The following is a 22,718-nucleotide window of genomic DNA, read 5'->3' as shown; positions in this document are numbered from 1 at the left end:
TATTTTGTCTAGCATCCATAAGGGATATTGGGGAAAATTAGTACGATGGGCATAGATGGGGTCCAAAGGAGCCAGTGCACTTTACATTTCTTCAGCTGTGTGTGCTGGCTCCCCCCTCTATGCCCCCTCCCACAGGCAGTTTAGAATAAAGTGCCCTCAGGAGAGAATGCACATCTCTGCAGCTCCAAAGAGTTTTCTTCAGTTTCTTTTAAAACTTTTATTATTTTTGGTATGCTGTCCAGGCAACAGCATACCTGCACCGTGGGAGTTAGGGTGGGAAGACGGTCACTGGCCTTATGAGGTGCAGAGCCGCTTCCCCACTTTAGGACCACTATCTAAGGGGTTGCTGTTCAGCGGGGAACTGCGCATTGACTGTCACAGCTGAAGCACGCCGCACAACCCTAACGCTGCCTGAAGGTGACATTGGTGGTGAGTACAAACCGGGGGCCCCGCTAGGGGGGTCCCCCTGTTCAAAGTGCGGCTGACCACAGGCGCGGCATGCAGGACCCTTCCTGGGGGATCCCGCTAGGATCCCCTGTGTTTAAACTGGCACAAAACTGCTTGACTAGCACTTGTGTGATGTTTTAAGCTGTTTAGGAGACTTTGCCAGTATAAAAAATATGTACAGCTCCGGCGCCATTGGAGGGGGCAGAGCTTCTTCAGAGTGGGACTTGGGGCGTTTTGGCGCCTTCCTCTGCTTACTGCAGTCATCTACAGCACACACACAGTGCTTCCTGCCTCACAGACACGCTGGAAAACTGGTACAGGGTGTAGCAAAGGGGGAGAGCCACTTGTGTACACTATCCTGAGCATATTTAGGATTGTAATTGTTAGTGTTTACTGTGATTTACAGAGCTGACAGTCTCACTGGGGCTGTGCAGCTCAGGGTGTGCTGGTATCATCCCTCTCTCTGTGTCTCCTCTCACATACAGCAGGCTTGCATATAACTGTCTGTCTGTATGTTTTGTGCTTACTGTGAAATATGGGTAAGCACAAGCTGTGCAGTGTATTTCACACCAGATTCTCTCCATTGTCTAATGACTCTGTTTCCTGTCAACAATGCAGTCAATCTTCACAAATTAGTGAAGAGGCTGGGGAAGAGGGTCCAGAGCCCACTGGTTAGGGCAGGGGTCAGGGAACTTTTTTACCTTTTACCCCAAAATATATTTAGATACGCTGATGATACCCCTTGATTTGAAAGGAAGGAAATCATATATTATTGTGCATATATACTGGTTACCACTGTTTATATGACATTTCTGAGATACTGTGTGTATATATATATATATATATATATATATATATATATATATATATACAGGTTGAGTCTCCCTTATCCAAAATGCTTGGGACCAGAGGTATTTTGGATATGGGATTTTTCCGTATTTTGGAATAATTGCATACCATAATGAGATATCATGGTGATGGGACCTAAATCTAAGCACAGAATGCATTTATGTTACATATACACCTTATACACACAGCCTGGAGGTCATTTTAGCCAATATTTTTTATAACTTTGTGTATTTCACAAAGTGTGTCTACATTCACACAATTCATTTATGTTTCATATACACCTTATACACACAGCCTGAAGGTCATTTAATACAATATTTTTAATAACTTTGTGTATTAAACAAAGTTTGTGTACATTGAGCCATCAAAAAACAAAGGTTTCACTATCTCACTCTCACTCAAAAAAGTCCGTATTTCGGAATATTCCGTATTTCGGAATATTTGGATATGGGATACTCAACCTGTATATAAATAACCTTTTTTATTTTTATTTTACTTTTTATTATTTTCGCCAATTATTTTTTGGCAGTGAATGGGTTCATTAACATTTTCTTCCCAAAACACCAAAAGAGGATACCCAGTTTGGGCAGGCGGTGCTGCAGCAGTCTCCGCACGTTCCCGTCCGTTCTGGAAGCTCTGGGACATCCCCATCGTACTAATTTTCCCCAATATCTCCTATGGATGATAGAGAAAATAGGATTTTAATACCTATCGGAAAATCCTTTTCTCGTAGTCCATAAGGGATATTGGGCGCCAACCTCAGTGCGTGGACTTTTCTGCAGGTTCTTGTTCTATGGTTACCTGTTCAGCCGTTGCTGATTGTTGTATGTTAGTGGTGTGCTGGTATGTAAATCTCACCACCTTTCCTGTTATCATGTTCCTTCTCTCATATGTCCTTTCTCCTTCTGGCACGTTTTTACCTATAACTGCCTGTGGGAGGGGGCATAGAGGGGAGGAGCCAGCACACCCAGTTGAAGAAATTTCAAGTGCACTGGCTTCTTTGGACCCCGTCTATACCCCATCGTACTAGTTTTCCCGAATATCCCCTATGGACTACGAGAAAAGGATTTACCGGTAGGTATTAAAATCCTATTTCTCTGACGTCCTAGTGGATGCTGGGAACTCCGTAAGGACCATGGGGAATAGACGGGCTCCGCAGGAGACTGGGCACTCTAAAAGAAAGATTAGGTACTATCTGGTGTGCACTGGCTCCTCCCTCTATGCCCCTCCTCCAGACCTCAGTTAGAATCTGTGCCCGGCCAGAGCTGGATGCACCTAGTGGGCTCTCCCGAGCTTGCTAGAAAAGAAAGTATTTGTTAGGTTTTTTATTTTCAGTGAGATCTGCTGGCAACAGACTCACTGCTACGTGGGACTAAGGGGAGAGAAGCAAACCTACCTGCTTGCAGCTAGCTTGTGCTTCTTAGGCTACTGGACACCATTAGCTCCAGAGGGTTCGAACACAGGGCCTGACCTCGATCGTCCGTTCCCGGAGCCGCGCTGCCGTCCCCCTTGCTGAGCCAGAAGACAGAAGAGAACGACGAAAACCGCGACTGAAGACTCCTGTCTTCATTAAGGTAGCGCACAGCACTGCAGCTGTGCGCCATTGCTCCCACAGCACACCACACACTCCGGTCACTGTAGGGTGCAGGGCGCTGGGGGGGGGGGGCGCCCTGGGCAGCAATTATAATACCTTTTGGCACAAATTATCCACATAATACAGTCTGGCACTGTATATGTGTGCAAACCCCCGCCATTAAGTCACACAAAACGCGGGACAGAAGCCCGCCGCTGAGGGGGCGGGGCCTTCTTCCTCAGCACACCAGCGCCATTTTCCCTTCACAGCTCCGCTGGAAGCAGCTCCCCAGGCTCTACCCTGCAGTATCTGGATACAAGAAGGGTAAAAAAGAGAGGGGGGGCACTTAAATTTAGGCGCAAATAAGATAAGTAAGCAGCTATTGGGAAAAATCACTTTTTATAGTGTACATCCCTGTGTTATATAGCGCTGTGGTGTGTGCTGGCATACTCTCTCTCTGTCTGCCCAAAGGACTTTGTGGGGTCCTGTCCTCAGTCAGAGCATTCCCTGTGTGTGTGCGGTGTGTCGGTACGGCTGTGTCGACATGTTTGATGAGGAGGGTTACGTGGAGGCGGAGCAGGGGCAGATTAGTGTGGTGTCGCCCCCGACGGGGCCGACACCTGATTGGATGGATATGTGGAAGGTCTTAACCGACAGTGTCAACTCCTTACATAAAAGGTTTGATGACGCAGCAGCCTTGGGACAGCCGGGGTCTCAGCCCGCGCCTGCCCAGGCGACTCAGAGGCCGTCAGGGGCTCATAAACGCCCTCTGGCTCAGATGGTAGACACAGATGTCGACACGGAGTCGGACTCCAGTGTAGATGAGGATGAGACAAATGTACAGTCTACAAAGGCCATCCGATGCATGATTACTGCAATGAAAGATGTATTGCACATTTCTGACGCTAACCCAGTTACCACCAAGAGGGGTATTATGTTTGGGGAGAAAAAGCAGCCAGTGACTTTTCCCCCATCTGATGAATTAAATGATTTGTGTGAAGAAGCGTGGAGTTCCCCTGATAAGAAACTAGTGATTTCTAAGAGGTTACTGATGGCGTACCCTTTCCCGCCAACGGATAGGTTACGTTGGGAAACATCCCCTAGGGTGGACAAGGCGCTCACACGCTTATCTAAAAGGGTGGCACTGCCGTCTCAGGATACGGCCGCCCTAAAGGAGCCTGCGGATAGAAAGCAGGAAGTTATCCTGAAGTCTGTGTATACACACTCTGGTACTCTACTGAGACCTGCTATTGCTTCAGCCTGGATGTGTAGTGCGGCAGCAGCATGGACTGATACCCTGTCAGACAACATTGATTCCCTCGACAGGGATACTATTTTGCTAACCATGGAACATATAAAAGACGTTGTCTTATATATGCGGGATGCCCAGAGGGACATTTGCCTGCTGGCATCTAGAATTAATGCAATGTCCGTTTCTGCCAGGAGAGTATTATGGACTCGGCAGTGGACAGGTGATGCTGATTCTAAAAAACACATGGAGGTTTTGCCTTATAAGGGTGAGGAATTGTTTGGGGACGGTCTCTCGGACCTCGTATCCACAGCAACAGCTGGGAAGTCGACTTTTTTACCTCAGGTTCCCTCACAGCCTAAGAAAGCACCGTATTATCAAATGCAGTCCTTTCGGCCTTAGAAAGGCAAGCGGGTCAGAGGCGCATCCCTTCTGGCCAGAGGCAGGGGTAGAGGAAAGAAGCTGCACCAGGCAGCCAGTTCCCAGGAACAAAAATCCTCCCCTGCTTCCACTAAGTCCACCGCATGACGTTGGGGCTCCACTGGCGGAGCCAGGTGCGGTGGGGGCGCGTCTCCGTAACTTCAGCAACCAGTGGGTTCGCTCACAAGTGGATCTCTGGGCTGTACAAATTGTATCTCAGGGATACAAGCTGGAGTTCGAGGCGACTCCCCCTCGCCGTTACCTCAAATCAGCCTTGCCAGCTCCTCCCAGGGAAAGGGAGTACTGGCGGCAATTCACAAGCTGTACCTCCAGCAGGTGATAATCAAGGTCCCCCTCCTTCAACAGGGAAGGGGTTACTATTCCACAATGTTTGTGGTACCGAAACCGGACGGTTCGGTGAGACCCATTCTAAATTTAAAATCCTTGAACACTTATATAAAGAAGTTCAAGTTCAAAATGGAATCGCTCAGGGCGGTGATTGCAAGCCTGGAAGAGGGGGATTTTATGGTGTCGCTGGACATCAAGGATGCTTACTTGCTTGTCCCCATTTACCCACCTCACCAGGAGTACCTCAGGTTTGTGGTACAGAACTGTCATTACCAATTCCAGACGTTGCCGTTTGGTCTCTCCACGGCTCCGAGAATATTTACCAAGGTAATGGCCGAAATGATGATACTCCTTCGAAGAAAGGGAGTTATAATTATCCCGTACTTGGACGATCTCCTCATAAAGGCGAGGTCCAAAGAGCAGTTGTTGGTCAGCGTAGCACTCTCTCAGGAAGTGTTGCAACAGCACGGCTGGATTCTGACTATCCCAAAGTCGCAGCTGATTCCTACGACGCGTCTGCTTTTCCTGGGAATGATTCTGGACACAGAACAGAAGAAGGTGTTTCTCCCGGAGGAGAAGGCCCAGGAATTGCCATCTCTGGTCAGGGACCTCCTGAAACCAAAACAGGTGTCGGTGCATCACTGCACGCGAGTCCTGGGAAAGATGGTGGCTTCTTACGAAGCAATTCCCTTCGGCAGGTTCCATGCAAGGATCTTTCAGTGGGATCTGTTGGACAAATGGTCCGGATCGCATCTTCAGATGCATCGGTTGATCACCCTGTCCCCAAGGGCCAGGGTGTCTCTGCTGTGGTGGCTGCAGAGTGCTCATCTTCTTGAGGGACGCAGGTACAGCATACAGGACTGGGTCCTGGTGACCACGGATGCAAGCCTCCGAGGATGGGGGGCAGTCACTCAGGGAAGAAACTTCCAAGGACAGTGGTCAAGTCTGGAGACTTCTCTACACATAAATATACTGGAACTAAGGGCCATCTACAACGCCCTGATTCAAGCAGAGCCCCTGCTTCAAAACCAATCAGTACTGATTCAGTCAGACAACATCACGGCGGTCGCCCATGTAAACCGCCAGGGCGGCACAAGAAGCAGGATGGCAATGGCAGAAGCCACAAGGATTCTTCGATGGGCGGAGAATCACGTGCTAGCACTGTCAGCAGTGTTCATTCCGGGAGTGGACAACTGGGAAGCAGACTTCCTCAGCAGGCACGACCTCCACCCGGGAGAGTGGGGACTTCATCAAGAAGTCTTCACACAGATTGTAAATCGTTGGGAACTGCCACAGGTGGACATGATGGCGTCCCGCCTCAACAAAAAGCTAAAAAAATATTGCGCCAGGTCTCGGGACCCTCAGGCGATAGCTGTGGACGCACTAGTGACACCGTGGGTGTACCAGTCGGTTTATGTGTTCCCTCCTCTTCCTCTCATACCCAAGGTACTGAGGATAGTAAGAAAGAGAGGAGTAAGAACTATACTCATCGTTCCGGATTGGCCAAGAAGAACTTGGTACCCAGAACTACAAGAAATGATCTCAGAGGACCCATGGCCTCTGCCTCTCAGACAGGACCTGTTACAGCAGGGGCCCTGTCTGTTCCAAGACTTACCGCGGCTGCGTTTGACGGAATGGCGGTTGAACGCCGGATCCTAACGGAAAAGGGCATTCCGGATGAAGTGATTCCTACGCTGATAAAAGCTAGGAAGGATGTGACAGCAAAGCATTATCACCGCATATGGCGGAAATATGTTGCTTGGTGTGAGGCCAGGAAGGCCCCAACAGAGGAATTCCAGCTGGGTCGATTTCTGCACTTCCTACAGTCAGGGGTGACTATGGGCCTAAAATTGGGGTCCATAAAGGTCCAGATTTTGGCCCTATCTATTTTCTTTCAAAAAGAACTGGCTTCACTGCCTGAAGTTCAGACGTTTGTTAAGGGAGTGCTGCATATTCAGCCCCCTTTTGTGCCTCCAGTGGCACCTTGGGATCTTAACGTTGTGTTGGATTTCCTGAAATCACACTGGTTTGAGCCAATTAAAACCGTGGAGCTAAAGTATCTCACATGGAAGGTGGTCATGCTGTTGGCCTTAGCTTCAGCTAGGCGTGTGTCAGAATTGGCGGCTTTGTCATGTAAAAGCCCATATCTGATCTTTCATATGGACAGGGCAGAGTTGAGGACTCGTCCCCAATTTCTCCCTAAGGTGGTATCAGCGTTTCATTTGAAACAGCCTATTGTGGTGCCTGTGGCTACTCGGGACTTGGAGGACTCCAGGTTACTTGATGTAGTCAGGGCTTTGAAAATCTATGTAGCCAGGACGGCTGGAGTCAGGAAAACTGACTCGTGAAGTGCCCGGCACAGCGGCGGCCATCTTGGGACTCGCGACCATCCGAGTCCGGCCTGCCTGACACACAGCACAGCCAGCAAGTGCCCCAGAGAGACGGACGAGGGACGCCCCCACTCACCACCCATCGTGGCAATCACCGCTCGAACTCCGGTCTCCCGCAACGCACCGCGGACCCCGGCGGAGGCCTGAGATCTCCCTCCTGGGCACAGCGGCGGCCATCTTAGAACTCGCGAACAACCGAGTCCGACCTGCCCGACACCCAACACAGCCGGCAAGTGCCTCGGGGAGACGGACGGGGGACGTCCCCAATCACCACCCCTCGCGGTAATCGCCGCTCGAGCTCCGGTCTCCCACACTGCGCCGCGGACCTCGGACGAGGCCCGCGATCCCCCTCCTGGGAATACTCCAGACCAGCCCCACAACCCACCAGCATCATTCCTGGAATAGCTGAAGGAGACTTCACAGCCGACCAGCACTGCAGTCACAGGAGGGTCTAACTGACGGCATTTTCCTCCATATTCATGCGAGCCCGCAGCACCTTGGTTACCTGAGACCTACTATACCACACCCCCGGCAACTCCTGGCAAACGACAGGTGAGCGGTGCGGTCACACTTCCCCCCAACCCGATACTACAAGGCAGTGAACCGCCATCACACGCTGTGGGTCCCACAGGTACCGCGCTGGTCGCTGCCTGTAACCCACGACAACGACAGGCGAGCCTTGTGTTTTGAGCCCAAACAAGTCTGACAAAATCAACCTACAAATAGGGCCTTGCTGACCCCTTCCAGGTATCCTGAGATTTCCCTGACCGTCCTATACCAGCAGCAAAGTTTAAGTCGCGTTCACACAGCATCACAACCTTTAAACCACACTACACCTAACCTGAAGACAAACTTATCATCATGGAAAAATACGTGGCTAAAACACTCCGGGCAAATAAAAATTCTCAAAATAAAAACAAGCCGACACCCAAAGAACAAAGCCCACTTCAACAGCGGTCACCCTCCTCACCGGGCGAAAGAGATGCAGACGACTCATCATCGACTGACCTCAGGGCCAGCCCGTCCGCAGTACAGAGGGCCAGGGAGATAACGGAAATCATTTCACCCTTGTTTGACGCGAAACTGGCACCCCTATTAGAGGCCATCAACTCAGCTGCGGCCCAAATATCACAGCACACTCAACGATTAACAGAGGCTGAGGATCGCATCTCCACATTGGAAGACGACCAACATGCGACCCAATCTCAATTAAAAGCTCACGACAGCACACTAGCAGCCATGAACGATAAAATCGAAGATTTGGAAAATCGCAATCGTCGAAACAATCTACGACTCGTTGGGCTTCCGGAGACGGTCAGACAAAAAGATTTGATGGACTTAGTCACCCGCTGGTTACCCTCAACTTTAGACCTACCTTCCTCGCCGACCTCATACCTAGTAGAACGAGTTCACCGCATCGGCCCCGAAAGACAACCCTCCCAATCTGCTCATTCACGCCCCAGACCGGTAATTTTCAAACTGCTAAACTACCTGGACAAGGTGAAAATTATGGAACTGTACCGCAAGAGTTCCGGTCTCTGTTATGAGGGCTCCAAGATCCTCCTCTTCCAGGATTTCTCCTTCCAAGTCTCCTCACAACGAAGGGAATTCTCCCCAGTATGCAAGGAACTATTCACTCGGAACATTAGATTCGCACTCTTATACCCCGCAAAATTAAGAATCTTCCACGCAGGAAAACCAAATTATTTTGATTCCCCTGAAACAGCACGAAACTTTCTCAAATCACTTGACACCCATGGATCAAACTCCTGTATGGATGATGCGGACTGAGTGCCCTAGAATAGCAAGTATCCTTTTGTTATAAATAATCTTCAATATTTTTCTAATGGCTAATTCACTACTAACTTTAGACAGTCGATTAGCCTGGTTACAGATAACTCTGTTGTTTTCACATATGATGTTGGGACAGGGGAGGGGGGAATGTGGTTGCCCATCCTCTCTGTCTATGCCTACCTTTTTCCCTTTGTCTAATCTTTTCACAGTTTCAGTTAAACACAAATGGTTCCTAGAACCATCCTCTTGGGTTCAGATATTTAAAAAATGTTTTGACCGATGGCTTATACTGTTTTTGTTGTCACAGTTTATATGTATGACAGTGCATCATGGTTACCTAAATACTACCCTGCACGCTGCCATATCACACTCCTTTGGGTCTACCCCCGCTCGCTGGGACGGGGGGTTGGGCCTTTGCTTGTGGCTTCTCTCTCCAAGTTCCATCAGACTGGGTATTGGATAATGATAGACCCACGAGCAGCTGAAACATCTATAGATGGCACAAAGTCATCGCTCAAATTAGTCTCATGGAACGTGGAGGGCTTGAACACCGATTAAGAGGAAGAAAATTCTAAACCACCTTAAAAAATTTCACCCAGATGTGGTGTTTCTACAGGAAACACACTGGCGTATTTCAGACCCAAATACATTGAGAGATGCTTGGGTGGGTGATTTTAGAAGCGCCTCATATAGCACAAAGACACGAGGGGTCTTAATACTCTTTCGTAAATCATTGCACTATAAAATAAGGGAAGAGTGGATAGACCCAGAAGGACGATTCTTATTATTGAAGATGGATATTGAGGGTGAACGATTTACCTTAGCATCCATCTATGCACCCACAGGATCAAACGCACCTTTCTTCTCAAGCATATTTGTTAACCTACAGGGTTGGATCGAGGGCTCATTGATTTTGGGAGGTGATCTTAATGTAGTCCTAGACCCTCAGTTAGATGTATCAGGAAGTCCTAAACAATCAGGCTCCAATAGGTCAATACCACCCACACTCTCCTTGATGCTAGACTCCCTACAACTTCTCGATCCCTGGAGATTCATACACCCAGATGACAGGGAATACTCCTTCTTCTCCTACCCGCACAAAACATTCTCTAGACTGGACTATTGGCTGGTGTCGGCCTCTTTAATTCACAGAGTAGAAGATTCCACCATAGCCAGTATCCTACTATCTGATCACGCTCCTATCTCATTAACAATCACGTTGACCACACCTCGCACAATCTCTTATAATTGGCGCTTCCCAGAATATTTAGCCACCTCAGAAGACTTTAAGCTCTATCTGTCTCAGTCCTTCTTAAACTATACACAAGACAATGCAACACACACAAACGATATGAACCTTTTTTGGCAAGCTTCCAAGCCTGTTCTCAGAGGCCAAATAATATCTTATGTAGCCACAAAGAAAAAACGCCTTAAGGAAAGGATGTCCACAGCCTCTCAACAGGTGACCACCACATATTCAAGGTTATTGGCCGACCCCACTGAAAATAATAGACTACAATACAAGGACGCTAAATTAGTTCACGACACTTTATGCACAGAACAGGCCAAGCTATTCCTCTCTTTTCAAACTAACAAATACTTTCGCTGGAGCAATAGGCCAGGAAAATTATTAGCTAACATGGTAAGAACCCGAGACACTCCCAAGCATATCTCCTTGATTCGAGACAGTCGCACTAAACCTTCACTGACTCAAGAAGCAGTTAGTAACACTTTCCTGAAATTCTTTGAAAATTTATACACAGCACCCCATGACCAACCTGAGATGGGAGAGAACTTCTTACTACAAGCTGACCTTCCTACTCTTAGTGACACTGATAGAATGAGTCTCACCGCCCCCGTCACAGAAGAAGAACTAGAACTAACCATAAAATCCCTTCCCAATGGGAAATCTCCAGGCCCAGACGGTCTGTCAGCAGCCTACTATAAAACACTCCTTCCACACATCAAAAAACACTTAAGGGCCCTCTATAACTCAATTCTGACTGGAGGTCCGGCTCCGCTCGACTTCAACACAGCCAGAATTATTGTTTTACCTAAACCAAACAAAGATCATACTTTGGTCTCATCCTATAGACCCATCTCGCTACTGAACCAAGACTTCAAAATTTTTACAAAAATCCTTGCCTCCCGCCTCCAATTGATACTGCCCACACTTCTACACCCTGCACAGACAGGATTTCTACGTAATAAGCACTCTGTGATCAATGTTCGATCTTTACTAGCGGCCATGATCAAATCCCACGAATCACGGGAGATGGGAAATATAATCCTCAGCTGCGACGCAGACAAGGCCTTCGACAGGGTATCTTGGGCCCATATTAATAGGATATTTAAACACCAGAACTTTGATCCAGCCTTTACACATGTTTTTCAAACACTATACCAAAACCCCCAAGCATTCTTAACAATCAACGCCCATAACTCTAAACGTTTTATACTACAACGTGGGACCAGACAAGGTTGTCCTTTATCCCCTCTCTTATTTAACCTAGCTATGGACCCCCTCCTCAGACACTTCTTAAAGGAAAAAAAATGGAGAGGTATTAAACTAGCCAATCAGGAACTTAAATTTTCAGCATTTGCAGATGACATACTACTTTACGTTAGCAATCCTCATGAGGCCATGCCACATTTGCTTAATATACTTAATTCCTTTGAAACAGTATCAGGATTCAAAATTAATCACTCAAAGACAGAAGCATTAGCCTTCTTTCCTGCAGCTAAATTGGGGTGGGGTGACACCTTTCCATTCCAATGGGCAAAGAATAACCGTCTCACCTATCTGGGCATCATAATCCCAGATCATCCTTCCAAATTATACTCCCTCAATATTCTCCCACTCCTCGCCAGAACTCACGCAGATTTCATCAGATGGGCTCACCTTCCGCTGACATACACAGGCAGAGGTCACTTGTATAAGATGATCAGCTTCCCACGCCTCTTATACGTGTTACAAATGCTTCCGATGATCCCAAATAAAGGCACATTTACACAACTAGACAAAGCACTGACTAAATTTATCTGGGTGGGTAAACGCCCACGTTTCTCCCTATTCAAATTGCGACAACCAAGGTCACTCGGGGGTTTAAACCTACCATGCCTTCGAGCATACGCATTGGCAGCAAATTACAGGATTGCCCTGGACTGGATTGGTGGACAAAACAAATACACCAATGCACAACTAGAACAATCCTTCAGTCCCACCTGGAACTTGACATCCCTACTACACACCTCCCCGAATAACATGCCCAACCACATAAAAGACAATGTGCTCATCTCTTCTACTTGTGCTGCATGGCAAAAGATCCGCTCTCAATTAAAACTCTCAAACCAGACGTCACTCTTCACACCCCTCTGGGGCAATCCTGATTTTAAACCACATGTCACCTCTCCGATATTCCGTAATTGGCACGAAGGGGGACTAAAATATGCACATCACTTCTTAGACACCCAAAATTTAACACTACTCACACACTCGCAGATCATAGAACGTTTCCCGAACCTATCCATACCATTGTTCCCCTTCCTTCAAGCAAGCAGCTTTGTAAGAAAATTATTATCCAGTCTATCCTCCCAAGACATTTCCAACGCCTTAGATAGATCGGCTCGACTTAATCCAAAAGATCATTTCTCAATAGCATTCATACACACACACTCTCGCCCATTACTAAATATAGATTCTGGCACAGTGGGCTTACTGAAATGGACAAGGGACTTCCCGGACCTGACACTAAGAAATATTTTAGACGCCAACAGCTACCTAGATAAGACACTGGGCTCAGTCACATACACAGAGATGCACCAGAAAATATTACACAGAGCATATGTCACCCCCAGGTTGAGGTTTCTTATAGGAGCTGCCCCTACATCACGCTGTTACAAATGCACCGCTTTAGAAGCGGGTATAGTCCATTGCCTCTGGTCATGCCCTAAAGTACAGGTCTTATGGCAGGCACTCCAATCATATATAACCACAGAGCTGAAAATACAATTTACCATAAATAGGACCTGGGCGTTTTGGGGCATTTACCCACCTTCTTCACACAACACGCTAACCAAAGGTAATCGCATCCTATTAATCAAACTGGCCGCTGCAACAAAGAAAACAATCCTCTCTCAATGGATCGCCACTGATCCAATCCCCATCACACTGTTACATCCCAGAATCTCCCATCTCTTCCACCTGGATTGGACCAACACCTCACTACAGAAAGACAAACTAACAGAAAAATACTTCCAAACTTGGCTACCGTATGTTATAACCTTATCTCCACTGGTAAGGGCCGCTTTACGACAATGTTTTCAAGATACCAGATGGTACCTACTAGAGACGCTTAACTCTACTGCTCCTTTCTGACTCTGATCTTTATCTATATACCTGTCTTCACATAACTTCCATAGAATATGATATGACTTTATAATATCACGTTCATCTTTGCATAATTGATTGTTCTAAATACATATCTAAGGATGTTAAAATATGGCGAAACACCATAATTTATATGTATTGTCAAGCTGTTTTGCACTGGATACATTAGTGATCTGTTATCTGTTACTATATTCTGTAACCATCTGTCAATAAAAAAATTTATAAAAAAAAAGGAAAACTGACTCGCTGTTTATCCTGCATGCACCCAACAAACTGGGTGCTCCGGCTTCAAAGCAAACTATTGCGCGCTGGATCTGTAACACGATTCAGCAAGCTCATTCTGCGGCAGGGTTACCGCATCCTAAATCAGTAAAGGCCCATTCCACAAGGAAGGTGGGCTCTTCTTGGGCGGCTGCCCGAGGGGTCTCGGCTTTACAGCTTTGCCGAGCTGCTACTTGGTCGGGTTCAAACACATTTGCTAAGTTCTACAAGTTTGATACCCTGGCTGAGGAGGACCTTGCCTTTGCTCATTCGGTGCTGCAGAGTCATCCGCACTCTCCCGCCCGTTTGGGAGCTTTGGTATAATCCCCATGGTCCTTACAGAGTTCCCAGCATCCACTAGGACGTCAGAGAAAACAAGAATTTACTCACCGGTAATTCTATTTCTCGTAGTCCGTAGTGGATGCTGGGCGCCCGTCCCAAGTGCGGACTCTCTGCAATACATGTATATAGTTATTGCTTAACTAAAGGGTTATTGTTATGAGCCATCTGTTACTGAGGCTCAGTTGTTGTTCATACTGTTAACTGGGTATGGTTATCACAAGTTGTACAGTGTGATTGGTGTGGCTGGTATGAGTCTTACCCTGGATTCCAAATCCTTTCCTTGTTGTGTCAGCTCTTCCGGGCACAGTTTCCTTAACTGAGGTCTGGAGGAGGGGCATAGAGGGAGGAGCCAGTGCACACCAGATAGTACCTAATCTTTCTTTTAGAGTGCCCAGTCTCCTGCGGAGCCCCTCTATTCCCCATGGTCCTTACGGAGTTCCCAGCATCCACTACGGACTACGAGAAATAGAATTACCGGTGAGTAAATTCTTATTTTTACTCAAGCCTAATTAACAAACCACTGTAAAGAGGCAATGTGTGTGACTATATTGAGTGAAAAAAGAATTCCAAAAAAAAATATTTTCAAAGATATATTATTTGCCATAAATTAAAACCGGTGAATCAGTTAAGCCCCGTACACACGGGGGAGATGTGTGCTGAGCTATCTAGCACAGACCGCTCAGCACACATCTCCTCCCCCCACTCAGCACACAACGCGATGTGTACTGAGCGAGGGGGGATGATGGGGGGCCGCTCATTTCACCCAGCGGTGAAATGAGCAATCTTACTAGATTTGCCAAAGAGTCTAGAGTCGGCGAAAGCGGCGCGCGGGGCCGCGCATCGCTATCGCTATGGGCATACTCACGGAGAGATCCATGCTTAAGCACGGATCTCTCAGTGTGTACCCCCCTTAACAGATGTTCTGCATTAACCCATCTGCCAGCACTGCTATTGTGTGTGGACGTGTTAATGTAAAATATATATGAAGTGCTACAAAGGAAGTTGTTCGCTGAGTCCCGTCCGTGAGGATACATACATACATACATACATACATACATACATACATACATACATACATACATACATACATTATGCTAACAACTCTGCTAAAACATAGTTTTCACATGATTTCTCTATTCCCTTGTTAGCTATAGTATTGCACATAAACAAAGTAGTGGCTGTTCTCATAGATCCTCATGTGTCACATCAAGGGGAAATCAGTGAGCTAATTGGTGATTATGTGACTATCTAGCTGGCTAAACCTTTTAAATGGCATTAGGTTTCTATCTGATGCCTGTGATGACTGAGCCACAGGTGTGTATATAAAAAGTATTTATTGTGTCTACACCCGCCATAGCTAACCAGCATCGTTTTGCTATTACCGCAGGTCAACGATGGGCGTAACGGGGAGAGTGACCTGATATTTCTGTTCGATAATCGGAAAACTGTGTATGAACCCCAGATATCACATCGTCCTCACCCTGAGGGTGTCGGATATATGTGTGAGTATCCTGGCATTTACTTCTCACCCAAGACGAAGCCTGGCTAGAGGACCCAGAACAGCGGGCTGATTTAAAAAATAAAATAAAAAAAATTGTATATTGAATAAAATAGAAACCCTATATAATATTAGCGCTTGTCATGCTCTAAGTTTTATTTTATTTTAACTGATGTGTTTAATGAAAAATGATTGCTTGATAATAATGAGCTAGCGACGCGTTTTACCGCTTCTCCATGGTAGTTTGGACATTGGTGCACTGTTTAGCGTGGTGTATGTTGTTCACTGTACATTGGTGGTCATTCCGAGTTGATCGCTCGCTAGCAACTTTTTGCAGCGCTGCGATCAGATAGTCGCCGCCTATGGGGGAGTGTATTTTCGCTTTGCAAGTGTGCGAACGCTTGTGCAGGCAACGGCACAAAAAAGCTTTTTGCAGTTTCTGAGTAGGTCTGAGCTTACTCAGCCACTGCGATCACTTCAGACTGTCCGGTCCCAGAATTGACGTCAGACACCCGCCCTACAAACGCTTGGACACGCCTGCGTTTTTCCAAACACTCCCAGAAAATGGTGAGTTGACACCCAAAAAGACCCTCTTTCTGTCAATCACCTTGCGATCGGCTGTGCGAATGGATTCTTTGCTAAATCCATCGCCCAGCACCCATCCTCTTTGTTCCCGTACGACGCGCCTGCGCATTGCGGTGCATACGCATGCGCAGTTTTGCCGAGATTTAGTCTGATCGCAGCGCTGCAAAAAGTTGCTACCGAGCGATCAACTCGGAATGACCCCCACTGATCATATAAGACTTGGTAGCGTTCATTTACATGAGTATGGTGGCCCATTTATCAACGAGTGATAAAATTTGTTGTAATTAAAACTCGTTGCGAACGTTAAATAATCTCCAGCCAATCCGCTCCTAACTGTCGTGTTCAGATCCGAACTGCCATGTGTTTGAAAAAAAACAGTTTGGAGCTGATTGGCAGGAGCACCATTTATCATATATAATGAGTTTTATCATTCACACTGAGTTTTATCACTCGCTGATAAATACCAACTGTCATTGGGGCAGATGTATTAACCTGGAGAAGGCATAAAGAAGTGATAAACGCACCAGCCAATCAACTCCAATATGCAAATTGACTGTTAGGAGCTGATTGGCTGGTGCGTTTATCACCTTGCACTTATCACTGGTATATCACTTCCTTATGCCTTCTCCAGGTTAACACATCTGCCCCAGTGTTTGCTAAGATTCATAGAAAATGAAAGCGATTATTTAAATTAAAATATTTTTTTTATTTGACCAAGTGAGTAATCAGTTTCATATACGCAATAGGGCATACTGGCGCTGACCCGCCATCTTTCTGTCTCCAGTACAGGACCCCAAGCATCACCTGACATACGTGCAACTCCGCCGAGTGTGGGGGCAGATTTGGCAGACAATACGCACATTGAAAGAGGACTGTGCCCGGCTGCAGATGGGACAGCGAACTACTATGTGAGAGATTAGGAAGATGCCATGCTTAAAGTTATTCTCTTGTCTTGCCTATTCTGGACAGGATTTTCTAATACAATTCGTTAATAACTGTCTGTACTGGCATTCAGGAGCCCATTACATGGAAGCAGCAGGTGTACTGAATACACTGGGCACTGTTTGTGCTGAAGTCATTGGTATTCAAATGATATATCATGCCCAATCTCCTTTCTAAAGTGATCGCCCTTATCGTGAATGTCACGCCCATAGTAATCAGGTTTAGCTGCAAAAAGGGTTGGGTACCTCTCCACCCTGGAGGGTAGCAAGCTGCAATGATGATACCACACCCCGTCAGCAGAAACAGAACGGGTGTGGAAGGGGGTGAAAACAATTGAATACCGCCCACTGTATGTTTGGTTCACTCTCTAGGGGTACTTTAAAGAACTACTACTACAGTATATGCTTTTATTTTGGTTAAGTGGAGTAGGGCTGATTGTGACACTTTGTTTGTTGATACCCGCATTGAAGGCCTTATTCAGCATCGATCACTAGTGCGATGCGATCGCATTTGGCTGATTACTGGGCCAGTGTGCACGTGCAGGGCCCGCTGTGCGCGTGTGCGGCCCGGGAGATGCGATTGAATCACAGTGACACAAACGCCTCTGCCTGATTGGCAGGCAGTGGCTGTTGGGGGCAGCGACGCAGCGTTGCGGTGGCATGGTGATGAAAATGCGGGCGGAGCCAGACCATCTTTGAGGCGGGCGCGTGATGTTGCACGCAGCCACTGCAACAGGAAAGATAGCACTGGTGTGCCTGCGTACGCAGCCTGGCTGAGTATTCAGGGGGCTACCGGCATTTCCGATGGTGCCCTGATGCCTGTGTTGCATTTGCATTTATAAATGCGACCACAACGCAGGGCGGCTCTTAACATGCTGGACAGCCTTGCCCTGTGCTGAGCGGCCCCAGTATGCAGGTGCTAGCAGTTGCAGTTTTGCTAAAGCTGAATGAGGTCCTGAGTCTCAATCTTCTGTAGAGTGTTTGGTAATCAGAGAGTGATCGGAGTCCCATTGTCTTCTGTACTGCCTCGGAAGATCAGTATCCTCCTGACTTTGAGGAAGCATCTGAAAATGTCTATGGGGAAAGGGTGCAGCACCAACAAAGGCCACTCGACAGCCACCTTAGCATTACCCTTCATTCATTTAAACTTTTTCCATTGTTTATCCTACAAATCGCAGCCAATACTTCATTAGCTTCCTTCTCTGAATCAGGCCTCAAGTTCTTTTACTGGTAGAAACAGACTGCGCCCCTCCCCCTAATGTATGAGAATTGTGTATTGCAGGGTGAACCTCCTGCGATATAACACTGAGCTTTCCAAAAAGAAGAATCTGATGACCTCGGAGTGTGAGCAGCTAAAGGCCAAACTCGATTTCTTCCGGAGCAGTATCCAGATCGATCTGGAGAAATACAGTGAACAGATGGAGTTTGGAATAAGTAAGTTCTTAGTCTGTGGTATTCAGCTGTTAGCGTTATCTTTGTCTGAGAACGGCTCTGGGTTTTGTAATAAAAAGAAGAAAAAAAACATTTTGTGTCAAATGTAAAAGCTTCCACTGTGCCAAAAATGCCACTTTTCTGTGATTTTGCCAGTGGTCTTAGGGCTTAATTCATGTTTATATGCAATGCCCATGTTCATGCAACTGAGTGATAATAGGCAGACTGCGCATGTGCTGTGATTGAAGTGTGCACACGCCAGGGTACCTATGCAATGCCGCTTGCAGTAGGAATCTTAGCACTGAGCGATTGACAAATAGGGACTGTTTGGGAGAGGTAAAGGGAGTGACTGCAAAAATGCAGGCATGTCATGGCCGTTTTCGGTGAGGGCGGGGGAGGGAGGACCGGCCTTCAGCTGCGATCATGTACGCAGAAAAACATGGTGGCAGCGTTGCTACTGCGGTGGCCAGCCTGATAGCCACAGACCTCACTCGAGGAGTGGATGTTCTTTGCTATTGCATTGATGCTGCGTAGAGTATGTGTTTGTAAATGCTGAGGACTTTACAATGGCTCTGGTGGGCGTCTGTATTCTTTTTTGGGTGGCTACATCACTTGCATTGATAAGCAAGTCCGTAGCCTGACATATCGCAGCTGCGTAGGCATGTGTGTACATACACCAATTTGGCCCTTAGGGGTCTATTTACTAAGCCTTGGATGGAGATAAAGTACCATCCAATCAGCTCCTAACTGCCACTTTACAGGCTTTGTTTTTAAAATCACAGTTAGGAGCTGATTGGTTGGTACTTTATCTCTGATCACTTTCCATCCAAAGCTTAGTAAATAGACTCCTTTAAGTGGCAGTTTTTTCCACTGCTTTAAATTCAATGGAAAAATCAACTGAAAATCTGAACTAGCAAATCAGAAGTACAGTATTCCATCTAGTCACCTGTTACACTGAGATGGAGAACTAACTAGTCGCCCTTAGTAAAATCATACCAGATCTTTTCTGTACCTGACCACGCCCCCTTTGTGATGTAATGCTCCGCCTACCAGGATGTCATATACATCTCTTGCCACCAGGCCACACGCTCAAGCTTTTATATTTTAAGGGGATTACCATAGTGTAATGATATTTACCGGATCTCTCTTGGAGTACAGAAACACAATATGTGAGAAGACAAACAATGGCTACTGCAGTGAATAGTAATTTACCAACATCTTCATAGAAAATAGGTTAAGTCCTGTAGCAAGAATACTTTATACAATTTAAGAAAAAATTAAATCTAATAAATAATATACAGCACATGAGGGTGGTTCAATAACAAGACCTCTCATTCAGAAAAGGTGTTTTCAACACATACGCATAATCAATAGTATGGCCTTGGTACAGATTATTTTTCTATGTAGACCCCATATTTGTCTAAGCATTGGTTCCAATGGTTCATCAAGGCATTTATCCTGGCACAGAACCAGTGTCAAGCGCCTATAGCCAGGACATGACGGCTTGCTGAACTTCACAGTCTGTTGTGAATTGCATTCCACGCAGGTGCTGCTTCAGTGGTCCAAAGAGATGGAAGTCACTTGGTGCCAGGTCAGGCCTGTAGGGAGGATGATCCAGTACCTCCCAATGGTAGCGCTGTAACAACGTGTGCGGTTGGCTTGAGTATGGCCTGGCGTTATCAAGCAGCAATGCAACGCCTATTCTCAGCAACCTAGGTCGTAGACTCCGACAGTTGGCGATTAATTTCTGCTGCTAATGTGCCCTTTAGATGCAGAAATGTGTTCACACTACACACCTCAGTGTTTGTTTCTGGTATCCCCAACATTTTACAGCTGATGTTGGGACAGTATGACTTAAGGCCCATACACACTGGGTGATTTTGAGCTGAAAGCAGCTCATTTTTGGTGTTTTGAGCTGATTTCCGCTCAAAACCGCCCAGTGTGTATGGCCAAACAATGAGCGGTGAGCGCTGATGCACGCTCCCGCTACATCTCCAGCGGCCGCCGTTCATCTACTGGTATTACCAGTAGATGAACGGCGCGGTGAGCGGCTTTCCATAGGTCCTGCTATGGAAAGCCGCTCACCCCCGCTGACATCGCTGGGCAGGGGGAAAAAGCACTCAGTGTGTATGCACTGAGCGGTTTTCAGCCCAGCAATGTCTGCGATCATCCCTGTGCATACACGCTGGGCAAATACACCGCCTAGTGTGTATGCAACTTTATACGAGGTGCAGTCTAATGGCCTGGTGGGAGATCAGAATGAAATAGAGAACATTATACACATGAGAGGTCTTGTTATCTTACTTATTGAACCACGATAGATAGATAGATAGATAGATAGATAGATAGATAGATAGATAGATAGATAGATAGATAGAACAATAATGAATCAGTGCCCCTGTATTGTTATAACAAATATCTGGATCCACAAGAGGATTACACCATTGGACCTAGGGGTTGAACGCATTGGGGCATTTCTCCCTGAACCTGATTGGTCTAAGGTATCTGAGTTATCCCACACCTTTTTAAAGTGCCCAGGTGAATGTGCCACATTGCTACAAGCTTTGTGCTCCATTTGTTAGACTAAAGTGTTCGAACGTATATTCACTACAACTAACGTTGATAGCAAAGTGTATAGCAATAAGATATACCACTGATGAAGTCTCTGCTTGAGATGAAATGCGTTGGATTATCTGTTCATATTGTGGCCTCTAATCCACACGAATAGGAAAAGGAAATGAAAGGATATCTGTGAAATAATGGACACTTCTTTGTGATATTTTATAAATGTTTTAAGAAATATGTAAAATAAGTACAAATTTGTCAACTCGGATTTTAAGTGTCATATTTCACCAATAGGCGATTTGCTGGTGATTTACCAATATTTGTTTTAGCAATACAGGGGCGCCGATTCATTATTGTTGTATATATTGTTTGTTCAGTCCTTTCTAACAGGGGACTTAGTGAAATTGGTCGCCTATTATATCATTATTCTACTAAAATAGCACAAAAGGGAAGTATTGTCTATATATACAGACGGAGCCTCACTCGTCTAGCCTTCTCTGTTGTACCTAGGTGCACCAAGGTTTATTAGCATAAACCTTTCATCTATTGTTCTCAGATGCAATACAATACAGAGAGAACAATACAGCAGGGGATTAAGTCTGACAGCACTGGCTCAATTAATCCTATTAAAGGGATAGATGAGCAGGGCTCCATCTGTGTGTGTGTGTGTGTGTGTGTGTGTGTGTGTGTGTGTGTGTGTGTATATATTATATTGCAACCTGCTGTATGTTCATAGAAACATGAATATGGAATTACTCCTCATTCTACTTAAATAGTCTAATATATATATATATATATTTATATTTTATTTAAATAAGTGGGGACCTCTCTGCCTTGTGTCTCACGTCTGCATGTTCTCTGACAACATTGCATGCACTTGTTCTGTCTTTGTCTGACTTGTTTTTTATATTTGATTTATTTTATGTACGGCTTGTAATATCAATGGTCTGACGCCTCAGAGTTTTGTTGTGGCTTGCAAATAAAATACAATGATTTTAGGAGTAATTCAGACTTGATTGTAGATGTGCTAAATTTAGCATGTCTATGATCACTTTCACAGACATGCAGGGGGGACGCCCAGCACAGAGCTATTCCGCCCCGCATTTCTGGGTCTGTCCCCCTCCCCTTGCACAGGTACAAAAGCATCACACAGCAGCCAATTAATTATTGTTGAATGCCCCGTATGTTCCGGGCATGTCTGCGTTGCACGGACCGCGCCCCCAAAACGTCAGCCCAACGCCGCCAGCCCGCCCCCTCCCGCCCAGCGAACGCCTCTGCCTGTCAGTCAGGCAGAAGCGACCGCTGGGCTGAGATACCGATCGCACCTCTGGCATGCGCCGGTGCACTGTCGCGCATGCGCAGTTCAGACCTGATCGCCCGCTGTGCGAAAACACACAGCAGCGATCAGGTCTGAATTAGCCCCTATGTCATTATCTAATGTCTCTTTATCTAATATCTCTTTTTAGCCTCTGAAAAGCTGCTTTCAACATGGAGAGAGATGGAGCAGGCAGTTGAGCTGTGCGGGAGGGTGAGTAAAATCTTATGGAGAATTTTATTAGGAGGCAGGCTTGTGTCGGTGTAGTGGCAGCACCTGATTGGACAGCAGCATCCTCTTTATATCCCTGCTGGGTGCCA

At 46.4% G+C, this 22,718-nt stretch overlaps 2 protein-coding genes across 2 annotated transcripts in view; both read left to right on the top strand.

The window, feature by feature from the left end:
• VDAC3 (voltage dependent anion channel 3) overlaps positions 1 to 22,718 on the top strand; it is a 524,928-nt gene that overhangs the window by 270,075 nt on the left and 232,135 nt on the right. The gene's annotated exons all lie outside the window — the stretch shown is intronic.
• Positions 1 to 22,718, top strand: part of IKBKB (inhibitor of nuclear factor kappa B kinase subunit beta) — a 131,938-nt gene that overhangs the window by 67,603 nt on the left and 41,617 nt on the right. The window contains exons 12-15 of the mRNA XM_063931741.1: positions 15,451 to 15,565; positions 16,931 to 17,054; positions 18,370 to 18,521; positions 22,550 to 22,611. Of these exons, the coding sequence (XP_063787811.1) occupies positions 15,451 to 15,565; positions 16,931 to 17,054; positions 18,370 to 18,521; positions 22,550 to 22,611 (453 nt within the window). The remainder of the gene's footprint in view (positions 1 to 15,450; positions 15,566 to 16,930; positions 17,055 to 18,369; positions 18,522 to 22,549; positions 22,612 to 22,718) is intronic.

This window comes from Pseudophryne corroboree, chromosome 6 (assembly GCF_028390025.1).
Source record: "Pseudophryne corroboree isolate aPseCor3 chromosome 6, aPseCor3.hap2, whole genome shotgun sequence".
In the NCBI taxonomy this organism is placed as follows: Eukaryota; Metazoa; Chordata; class Amphibia; order Anura; family Myobatrachidae; genus Pseudophryne; species Pseudophryne corroboree.
The sequence above is the reverse complement of the archived record's forward strand: the minus strand, read 5'-3'. Positions and strand labels throughout refer to the sequence as shown.